This window comes from Megalobrama amblycephala, linkage group LG17, assembly GCF_018812025.1.
Source record: "Megalobrama amblycephala isolate DHTTF-2021 linkage group LG17, ASM1881202v1, whole genome shotgun sequence".
Classification (NCBI taxonomy): Eukaryota; Metazoa; Chordata; class Actinopteri; order Cypriniformes; family Xenocyprididae; genus Megalobrama; species Megalobrama amblycephala.
The window spans coordinates 34636004-34647567 of NC_063060.1; the positions used below are offsets into that span (position 1 = coordinate 34636004).

Here is an 11564-nt window from a genome sequence, read left to right on the forward strand (position 1 = left end):
ATTATCATTTTGTCTGAATGACATTTTGTCTAAAACACTAAAAACTTAAATGAAGTGAATTTAGACATCATAACAGAATTGATTTTAAATAAAATACAGGCTTTTATTGTTCACATGTGTTTACTGGCAGATACCAATAACTTAAAAATCTCTAATATTGGCTGATAATTAATATGGTACTACTACTATATCGTTCATTAAATCAAACTACATGAGGACGAAGAAAATATCAAATGTGTTTCAAAAACTACTACAAATGCAAAAACCTTCTATAAGATGTCATGTGACTTTGAAAAGGATTTAAAAATGGTGCTGAAGTACAACTTTTCCATTGAATTGTGAGTTAAAAGTCTATTTATACATTGGTGGGGTCATTAGGGGGCTCATAAATTTATCAGATGGCACTGCCAACCAGTATCGGGTACCACACCGTAACCGCACTTTGCACAAATGCATTCAAACACATTGAACTACAGTCAAGTTTGTGGGCTATAACAAACAGTTCATCAGGTACATCAGGGAGGCCAAAATGCAGCTTCTCCTTCCCACGTTCTGTGGCTCACCTACTATATGTGGCACTCAGCCAGACCTTGCATTGCTTTCTGGCCAAATATGACCTGATACTTCTTAGAACCGTCTATGGTTTGTTGCTGCTGCTGCTGCTGCTTCTTCCCGCTGCATTGCAGTTGGCAGGAATGGAGGCAAATATTGACTCGCACATCAAAGAACAGAATAGAATATAACACTCTAAATGAACTTAAACCATCCTATTATTATAAGTGTACAACTGAACAGTAGCTCTCCTTTTAGTCCTAAAATATATATTTCCCTGCACTGTACATGGATCATTCCATACGACTGACACTTGTAATCAGCTGTAAGAGAACCGTTTCAAAACATTCTTCTTAGTCAATTACTTTTGAGTTGATAACATCTGTGGCGCTCTGGGACTCTGAACAATTCAGTGTTAAATCTGTCAAATCCCACCTGCCCGTATCCCACAGCAAAGTTTAACAGAATGTGTCTTTGTGTGGGGCGCAGGTAGGGGAGGAGACATTAGCTACCTCCATTCTGCGCAGTCCTCTGGGTAATTACTCTGAAAAGGAAGTGGAAGGAGTCACAGAGGAGGCATATCTCCCTTGGAATGCACCCAGATGGTCGCTGTAACTGCAAATTAGGCATCACAACAAATAAACAATGTCAAGACGGGTCTCAAAGGCCACGTAAAATGCCAGCGGGCTTTGCATCTCTGTGTTGGTTCTGCTCATATGCAGAAAGCTTGCTATGCTTTTATGAGACTTAATGACCGATATTACATTCACACTGATGGTAGAAATTTTAAGTGCATGTTGATGACAACAAGACATATTTTATACAGCTTGCTTTAATATCATAAACAGCAGGAATGCAATCTAAGTAGCATCTAAGTAAGATTAAAATGCAAGGTAATTTTCAGGTAATTTCTTATGCAATACGAAAGAATTATCAAGGTGGTTCAGCAGTAGTATTTGTTGAGAACTGCCGGAATGGAATGCACCAGCTCTGCACATATGGAACAGATTAGCGCAGGGCAGCAAACTACGTATATGTAATTTTAAATTAAGCTGCTGTGTATTGAAATAATCAGAACCCTGTGCAGAACAGTACACTGTGCTTATTCTTTCATACAAAACACTTTAAACCTGTGGCGATCCTAATGGCAGTTTTAATGTCTTTTGTCCCAAGTTAGTGAAACAGAAATTCTTTATGGTTTTTAACTTCAACCGGCCCACTTGTAGATTTGTATCAATCTACTGGTCAGAAACAACCGTGCATTGACGTACATAGGCAGGTTCAACCGTATGCCAAAATAATGTTTTTTGAGGTGCTTTTGCTCTTTAAAACATTTGTTCTCCCAGAAAATTCTGTTATCTTTTACTCACCCTCATGTCAACCTGTATGAATTTCCTTTTCCCTTTTCCCTTTTTTTTTTTTTTGTGGAACACAAAAGAAGATATTTTGAAAAATGTTGGTAACCAATGGTGTACATTTACTTCCACTGCATGGACAAAAGAAACATTGAGACATTCCTCAAAATTTCTTACAGGTCTGGAACACCATGAGTATAGTCTCGCGTAGCCAGACCTTCAGACTCTATTGCAGCTTTCATTGGCCAAAGACTGCCCAAGAGGATGTTTGACTGACATGTAACGCAACCAATCACAATTCGTTTTGTTTCGCATTATGTTTAAGGGTATGAAAATGTAAAGTCTATGTCCCTACAATTACAGACCGTTTTTACAGACCAATTTAAGAACGTTTTCTGCAACAATGGAGCCGTGAACGTCACATACTTTTGAAAATCCAGTGTTTAGTTGATCCTGGTAAACGCTCATTGTCACAGTTGTAAACATGACGGCGTTCTTCTTCCGCGAGGGCGTTTGGCGTCATGGCATTTGTTTCCAGGTGGATCGTTAAAGAATGCGACACCCACGTCTCCCGGACATCCTGTAGAATTCAACCAATCAGATGACGACTTTGAAAATCCTAAAGCGTTTCCAGTTAAGTGTGCCATATGCATCAGACATTCAGCCAACGGTCCGTGGGCGTGACGTTTTAGGCTGAGACTACCCTGAGTAAATGATTTTTGGGTGAAGTATCCCTTTAAAGGCACAAAATGTACACTAAAAATAGCTGTAAAAAAACAAAACAACCCATTTTCCATTAAAACAGTAATATACCGTAAAAACAATGCATTCTGGGTCATTTTATTTGTCAACAAATATTACCCAGAATGCATTGTTTTACAGTATATTACTTCTGTATATTACAATGCATTCTGGGTAATATTATTTGTAAAAAATATCAGAGAGAATGCATTGCTTTACAGTATATTACTGTTTCGATGGAAAACGGTATTTTACTGTGTAAATTATTATTTTTTTTTTGTGCTGCTAGAGGTCGCTTAATCAAAACAATTGCGTAGCTTTATGACGTAAAAATAAGACTTGCTGTGTTGAGCTACATAACAATTTCTGTCGATTAATCCAAACGGTTACTCACCTGTCTAATAAAAACACATAATATATTAAAGTGTCTTTGGTGTTTCCATGGTTTCTACAAAATAAAACCAGAAATCGAGGGTAACGCGAGTATAATGTCATTGATAGGCGATGCACGGACGCGGTCCGTGTCCTGGTTAAAATTGCTTATTTCTCTGGATTTATTAACATTCTTGGAAACACAAGTACACAAGTCAACAAAATATATTACATTGTTCTAGCGTTTTCTGGATATTTAAAAAAAAAAAAAAAATTACATATTGTGCCTTTAATATCTGGACCTTTTACCTTTATTTACTGCACAAATTGTGACAGGTTCAACTGCTGTGTTACCTGCATTCATACAGTCAGTGTTTAGGATTGGCAACCTATGGTAACCTATGTTGGTGGAAGACAGTGACGCATAGTTCATTCCGTCTCTGCAAATTACCGAAACCACACATGAAAATGCGCAACACACGAGACACACGGGTGCAGCGCAGAGTGGCATGTTGTACAGAATGACGTTGTCCAGTACAGTTATATTCTCTTGAAAATAGGTTGTCACTCTTGTAATTACCTGAACTGTTTTGAACGCAACTGTATTTAGGACTCAAATACAAGACTGATAACCGTTTATGCTGCTGTGTGAACCTGACTTGTGTTTCTACGCTGTGACAGGTGTGGGACACTGAACTAGAGAGGAGTGCTGAGCACTGGGCACACACTTGTCTGTGGGAACATGGACCGTCTCACCTACTGACCCGGATCGGGCAAAACCTGGGAGCTCACTGGGGCAGGTGCTGTATGGATAAAAACAATATTGAGGTCACATCAAATAACAATTGCATCTCATGCAGATCTCATGCAGTGCATTAACTGTTTGCTTTAAATATGATTTTCTTTAGAGACAGACCCCCGACATTTCATGTCCAAGCCTGGTATGATGAGGTGAGAGATTTCAGTTACCCCTATCCACAAGAGTGTAACCCTCACTGCCCCTACAGATGCTCTGGACCGGTCTGCACGCATTACACACAGGTAAATCCACATTCACATGACCAAATCAACAATATTCTCAAAATTTTGGCAGGTCAAATATAAAAAATTTTTTGTAAAAAATACATTTTTCAAATGTACACTATATTGACAAAAGTATTGGGACACCCCTCCAAATCACTGAATTCAGATGTTCCAATCACTTCCATGGCCACGGGTGTATAAAATCAAGCACCTAGGCATGCAGACTGTTTCTACAAACATTTGGGAAAGAATGGGTCGCTCTCAGGAGATTAGTGAATTCAAGCGTGGTACCGTGATAGGTTGCCACCTGTGCAATAAGTCCATTTGTGAAATTTCCTCACTACTAAATATTCCACGGTCAATTGTTAGTGGTATCATAACAAAGTGGAAGCAATTGGGAACAACAGCAACTCAGCCACAAAGTGGTGGGCCACGTAAAATCACAGAGCGGGGTCAGCGCATGCTGAGGCGCACAGTGAGCAGAAGTCGCCAACTTTCTGCAGAGTCAATAGCTATAGACCTTCAAACTTTGTGTTGCCTTCAGATTAGCTCAAGAACCGTGTGTAGAGAGCTTCATGGAATGGGTTTCTATGGCCGAGCAGCTGCATCTAAGCCTTACATCACCAAGTGCAATGCAAAGCGTCGGATGCAATGGTGTAAAGCACGCCGCCACTGGACTCTAGAGCAGTGGAGACGTGTTCTCTGGAGTGAGGAGTCACGCTTCTCTGTCTGGCAATCCGATGACGAGTCTGGGTTTGGCGGTTGTCAGGAGAACAGTACTTGCTTGACTGCATTGTGCCAAGTGTAAAGTTTGGTGGAGGCGGATTATGGTGTGGGGTTGTTTTTCAGGGGTTGGGCTTGGCCCCTTAGTTCCAGTGAAAGGAACTCTTAATGCTTCAGCATACCAAGACATTTTGGACAATTTCATGATCCCAACTTTGTGGGAACAGTTTGGGGATGGCCCCTTCCTGTTCCAACATGACTGCGCACCAGTGCACAAAGCAAGGTCCATAAAGACATGGATGAGTGAGTTTGGCGTGAAGGAACTTGACTGGCCTGCACAGAGTCCTGACCTCAACCTGATAGATCACCTTTGGGATGAATTAGAGCAGAGACTGCGAGCCAGGCCTTCTCGCCAACATCACTGCCTGACCTCACAAATGCGCTTCTAGAAGAATGGTCAAAAATTCCCATAAACACACTCCTAAACCTTGTGGAAAGCCTTCCCAGAAGAGTTCAAGCTGTTATAGCTGCAAAGGGTGGGCCAACTCCATATTAAACCCTACGGATTAAGAATGGGATGTCATTAAAGTTCATGTGCACGTAAAGGCAGGCGTCCCAAAACTTTTGGCTATATAGTGTATTTGTATTTTCACAACATACATTGTTTCAAAGCAGCTTTACAGAAAATCATAATGTTAACCCTTTCCTCACCAGCATTTTTACCATTTTATGCTAGCTTAATGCATACTTTTTTATCAATACTTGATCCAGAGATTCTGTACTCTTTCAGAAGATGCGTAATAGTGGCCTTTACTGTATGACAATAAAAACTTTTTTGCTGGAAATTGCTGGAAAATTCCGTCAATGGCAGGGAAAGAATTCATGTTTATAATATCTTAATATCTTCATGCCTTATAGTCACATTTAGCAGATTCGAGATGGATGATAATATAGTTTAAATTTTGTGACAATACAAGCAATCAAGCAGGTGAGATATGATTTATAGTAAATGTGATATTATGATTTGTTCACAGCTGGTTTGGGCCACAAGCAACAAAATTGGCTGTGCCATCAATGTGTGCTACAACATGAATGTATGGGGGATGATCTGGGCCAAAGCCGTGTATCTGGTCTGCAATTACTCTCCCCCGTAAGAATCTTCATCTTTTTTTTGTCATTTTCAATATGATATAATTCTAATAAAGCACTATTAATAGCTTCTACCATTTGGCATCCTTTTCTCAGAGGTAACTGGTGGGGACATGCACCATACAAGCACGGGACCCCTTGCTCTGCCTGCCCACCCAGCTATGGTGGCGGTTGCAGAAACAACCTTTGCTATAAAGGTACTAAACTGAATATATTACTCAACTGATGTTTAATGTTCCTTTTTTTGTTACATATTTAAATACGGTAGACTTAACTTGTTAATTTAGTGTGATTAAAAACAATGAAAAGAAAGAAAGAAAGAATTCAATTTCAATTAAATGTGAATTATCTTCATTTGGGGGCTTTTTGCAGCAAATTGATATGTGATTAATTGCGATCATTTTGATTCATTATCATAACGTACAGTAGTGGCCAAACGTAATGTCTGAAGGGGATATTTGTTTTTAATGATCATACAAGTTTGATTAAATATGAGGATGATTTTTTTTTTTTTTTTTTTTTTTAAATATTTGGTTAAGATATTTACCTGACAAAATTATTTGGAAAAAAAGGCTACAGGTTTTATTTTACTACCCAAAACAAAAGGCATAGAAAAAGAAAAACCAAATAACATTTGAATAAAGGGTGAAAATCATCCTAGGCCAGATATCACTTTTGGCCACTGTATTATCTAGTTACGGAAGAGGATTAGGGCCAAGCAATAATAAAAAAATAAAACCATCTCGAGATTAAAGTTGTTAAATTTCGAGAAAAAACTTGTTAAATTTCGAGAAAAAAGTCTAAATAAAATGTTGAGAATAAACTCATTAAATTACGAGAAAAAAACTCGTTAAATTTCAAGAAAAAAGTCTAGATAAAATGTTGAGAATAAAGTCATTAAATTACGAGAAAAAAGTTGTTAGATCACGAGAACAAATTCGTTAAATTATGAGGAAAAAAGTCGTTAAATTTCGAAAAAAAACGTCGAGATAAAATGTTGAAAATAAACTCATTAAATTATGAGAAAAAAGTCGTTAAATTCGAGAAAAAAAAGTCGAGATAAAATGTTGAGGATAAAGTCATTAAATTACGAGAAAAAAATCGTTAAATTATGAGAAGTTTGTTCTCGTAATTTAACGACTTTTTTCTCATAATTTAACGAGTTTATTCTCAACATTTTATCTCGACTTTTTTCTTGAAATTTAACTAATTTTTTCTCAACATTTTATCTCGACCTTTTTCTCAAAATTTAACGAGTTTATTCTCAACATTTTATTTCGACTTTTTTCTTGAAATTTAACAACTTTAATATCGAGATGGTTTTATTTTTTAATTATTGCTTAGCCCTAATCCTCTTCCGTATGTACTTAATTTGATTGAACTATTTGTAACTATTTACATCCCTAAAGAAGAATTTTTTTTTAGCTAACATTTGTAAAGGCTGTAACATTTTTAAAATGTAATTAAATTGTTCTCACTTCAGATGATGGCAGTCATTATCATTACACCCCCGAGACAGAGGAAAATAACTATATCGAACCAGAGCCCGTCCGAAGCCATGACCCTCACTACAGGGATGAGACCACAACACCGTCTCCCAATGAGAACATTGAGAGGAATGAAGTCATCAGTACTTCCCAGATGTGTAAGCTGATTTAAGTTCATTGTTTGACTTAAGATACTAAAAAGTGGGTGGGGCTGTAATGTCTTTGCTGGGTGATATCAGAAGGCATGTATGTTTCTAAGATATGTACATTCTCTTGGGGTACGTTTACAAGCAGAAACAAGTTTAATATTGAAGAAAGAGAATAGTATTCACCTAATTTAGCACATGATAATCCATTACTAAAAGGTTAACCAGAAAATACATAACACATCTTTGTTTTTATATAATTTTTCTGCAGCTCAGCAAGTAGCATGTGATACTAGATTACGTGATCAATGCAAAGGAACTACTTGTAACAGGTAAAGTAGGTTGATTCACACATCAGTTACAAAAGAATGTGGTTAGGTCATGCTACCATGTATTATTTTCATGACCGGTAAATCTTTTAACAGGTACGAGTGCCCGCCAGGCTGCTTGTACAACTATGGAAAAGTAATTGGATCAGGTCATTATGACATGGTAGGTAAATACATTAGTTTTGTATTACTTTTCATTTTTATGTGGGATCAGCTCTCAAGATTACAAGTTGATTTTTTACAGTTACATATTTAAATACTATATCCAGTTTTAGATGGATTGTGGTCAGCTCAGGGTCTCTCTCATTAATTTTGCTCTTTTTCCAGCAATCCAGTATTTGTGGCAGCGGCTTGCATGCTGGAATAATAGATGACGATGGAGGCTGGCTGGATGTCACCAGGGTGGGCAGAAGGCAACGATTCTCAAAGTCCTTCAAAAATGGAGTTCAGACTCTGGCGTAAGTCATAGAACCCACATGCTTATTTCATGCTGCTGGATGTAGGTTCAACATTGTTCTTACATTTTATTTCCATGTTATTCCTCAGGAAAAATCAGAGTGCCAATGCCTTCACCGTATCAAACGTCCCAGGTTAGTGCACGTATGATCATTATTAATGAGATAAAGTTGCAAGAGTTTCCGAAAAGAAATTTAAAAACAAATGTTTTGTGACTTCCAGTGAAAGCAGTTAATTGTGAATCTACAGTGGCACAATTTTGTCCTTTCAAGAAACCAGTCCAACACTGTCCCAGGTGAACTTACTTTATAATAAAAATTATATTGACAGATTACACAAGGTACCATGTAGTAAATTTGGAAAAAACAGTTTTTTTGTTTAATAATGCAACCGCTAATAAGATGTGTTTTTTTTAGGTTGTATTGTCCTCGTAATTGCTTGTACAACAGCTATGCCCGAGTAATCGGGACCCGCTATTATTCAGATGTAAGTCTTCATGCCCATTTAAGGTTTTTGCATTCCACCGCACTGCTTTTCCATTGTTTTTCTATGTAAACATGCACTAGATGGACATCTTTGATCAATGCTCTCACATTTTGCATCTTTTGAAGTGTCTCGCGCATGACACAGGATTAAAAAACATGTGATACATTCTACTTCCCTACATTGCCCTACATGTGTTTTTAAACATGAAAATTCTGTTCTGTGAAAAATTCTGATTGGGTAAATGAGTTTTTTTTTTTTTTTTTTTTTACAACTTTTTGCCTTGTTATAAATATTATGAAGTCACTGCAATCTTCTAATTATGTTAGAACACCATTATATCATTAAGAAACATATGATAAGAGATCCGTAATATCTCAGTTGTTTCTTCTAGCCTGCAATGTGATGAAATGGAGAGCATATACAGACTTTTACCAAAGTTTTCTGCACAGTAACAGAAACACAGTATTCTCAGATGTGCCTCCCCTAAACTTTCAAAAAAGATTTACACTTTAGTTTAGGGTCCATTTCTCACTATTAAAGGGTTAGTTAGTTCACCCAAAAATTAAAATTCTGTCATTAATTACTTTAACCTCATGTCGTTCCACACTCATAAGACCTTCGTTCATCTTCGAAACACAAATTAAGTGAAAGTGTTAATTATATTACTGTCTATGGACGAGTCATATACTTCTCGGATTTCCGCCAAAATATCTTAATTTGTGTTTCGAAGATGAACGAAGGTCTTATGGGTGTGGAACGACATGAGGGTGAGTAATTAATGACAGAATTTTCATTTTTGGGTGAACTAACCCTTTAACTATGGCTTTTGTCTCAATAAGCTCCTAATTACTGCTTATTAATAGTTGTTAAGTTTAGGTATTGGTGTAGGATTAAGGGATGTAGAATATGGTCATGCAGAATAACGCATTAATATGTGTTTTATAAGTGCTAATAAAAAGCCAATATCCTACTAATATGCATGCTAATAGGCAACTACTTAATAGTGAGAATTGGACCCTAAACTAAAGTGTTACCAAGATCTCAAACTGCTCAGATTTGCTTTTATGCCTACTTTTATTTCCACTAAGGAATTCTAGGAGATTCATTTGAAACTCAGTTGATACTTGAACATAATTGATTACTCACATAAATCTCCGGAGCTATAAAAGAACAATGTCTAAGCAATGAAATGCTCCTTTGGGTCGCTCTTTTGCAGCTATAAAGCCACTCTTCTGTTGCAACTGCTGTAGAAAATGACCCATGTTTCCTTTTTCTGTCCCACTGAGCAGAATTCCAGTATATGCAGGGCAGCTATCCACGCAGGGGTAATTCGAAGTGACTCAGGTGGTTATCTGGACGTAATGCCTGTGGACAAGAGGAGGCAGTACAAGGGCTCCTACCAGAATGGCATTACCTCAGAGAGGTACTGAACATGTTGAGTCAGCTTTTGAGCTACTACTGCTATGTAGCTGATCTTTCCTTCTTGACTTCTGGTCTTCAGACTAATTATCTAATATCCCTCTATATGAGCTCGGTTGGATAACGTAATCATTTTATATAGTGGCTGGCTGAACCGTAATCTTATAAACTGAGTAAAACCAGACCACCTACACAGCTTGGTTTTATTTTGCTTCATTACATATCCTGTTGAGGGCATCATGAGTATCTGAAGCGTGATTAATGAATCATACTAGCATTTAAATCATATATCTTTCTATCCTGCTGAACGTGGATTAATATTGGCCATTATTCTTCCATTTAGCCTACAGAATCCCCCAGGAGGCAAAGCATTCAGAGTGTTTGCGGTCATTTGAAACCATTCTCCAAGGACGGATGCAAAGAAATAGAGCTCTTGGTAATGTAACAGCCGGTAATTACCACGCATTTGGTTTGCTGGTCTTGCTGGGCTGGATTTAAGGCCAGTACTGTCACGAAAAATCTCCTCAACAGGAAAAAAAGACATTGACTTTGACACCATCTGGTCTTGAGAAAATTGAGTCTCCATGATTTTTTTGTCTGCATGTAAATGTCGTGTATATACGAGTTGTAAATACAGTGAGTTTTTAGTCATTACATTCATTCTTGTATGTTTTTATATAGGTATATGTTGTTATTTTAAGCTCATAAATATATAAAGCATTCCTTAAAATAAAAAAACAGGTAATTGTGCATGCAAACACAACAGTCCGAACATGTCGAATGTGTAGAAAAGGCCATATAATATTACAGTTTATATTTTTGTAAACATATTTTTATATCAGAAGCTGCTCAATGGTGTATTGCGCTTTACAGTATATTATGCTGCATATGTTCAGAATTTGATACTGTAACAACCTGGCAGGCCAGGAAATCATTTCTTTAGAAGAATTTGAAAAATGTACCACAAAAGGAGCAATATGGAAAAGCAGAGAGACTTTTTAGTGTTATTTATTATCATGCAATCTGAAATAAAGATATTTAGACTCACAATTCTTCTGTTGCAAATATCACTATAATATCCTATTATGACTTTGACTGTGAACATTATAGAGTACATCTTATTGCAAAGAAAGTATATTGAAGTATTTCACAATGGTCCCATCACAATGTTCAGTTTTAATGTATTATGTATTTGAATTTCTGTGATTGTTGGCTAAACACAGCTGTGAGGTTATTTCAAATTCAAGACTCTGAAAAAGCACAGACGGAGCCTCTGCACCTTGAAGAATGAAAACGCAACGTGCCTCATGTAAAAACACTCAAGAT

The 11564-nt window shown here is 37.2% G+C and overlaps 1 protein-coding gene across 1 annotated transcript in view; it reads left to right on the forward strand.

The window, feature by feature from the left end:
- Positions 1–11288, forward strand: part of crispld1b (cysteine-rich secretory protein LCCL domain containing 1b) — a 12432-nt gene extending 1144 nt beyond the window's left edge. The window contains exons 3-15 of the mRNA XM_048164683.1: positions 3702–3820; positions 3929–4061; positions 5801–5916; positions 6012–6112; positions 7399–7560; positions 7820–7880; positions 7974–8040; positions 8205–8335; positions 8424–8467; positions 8556–8628; positions 8750–8819; positions 10109–10242; positions 10582–11288. Of these exons, the coding sequence (XP_048020640.1) occupies positions 3702–3820; positions 3929–4061; positions 5801–5916; positions 6012–6112; positions 7399–7560; positions 7820–7880; positions 7974–8040; positions 8205–8335; positions 8424–8467; positions 8556–8628; positions 8750–8819; positions 10109–10242; positions 10582–10633 (1263 nt within the window). The 3' untranslated portion in view covers positions 10634–11288. The remainder of the gene's footprint in view (positions 1–3701; positions 3821–3928; positions 4062–5800; positions 5917–6011; positions 6113–7398; positions 7561–7819; positions 7881–7973; positions 8041–8204; positions 8336–8423; positions 8468–8555; positions 8629–8749; positions 8820–10108; positions 10243–10581) is intronic.
- The last annotated feature ends 276 nt before the right edge of the window (positions 11289–11564 follow it).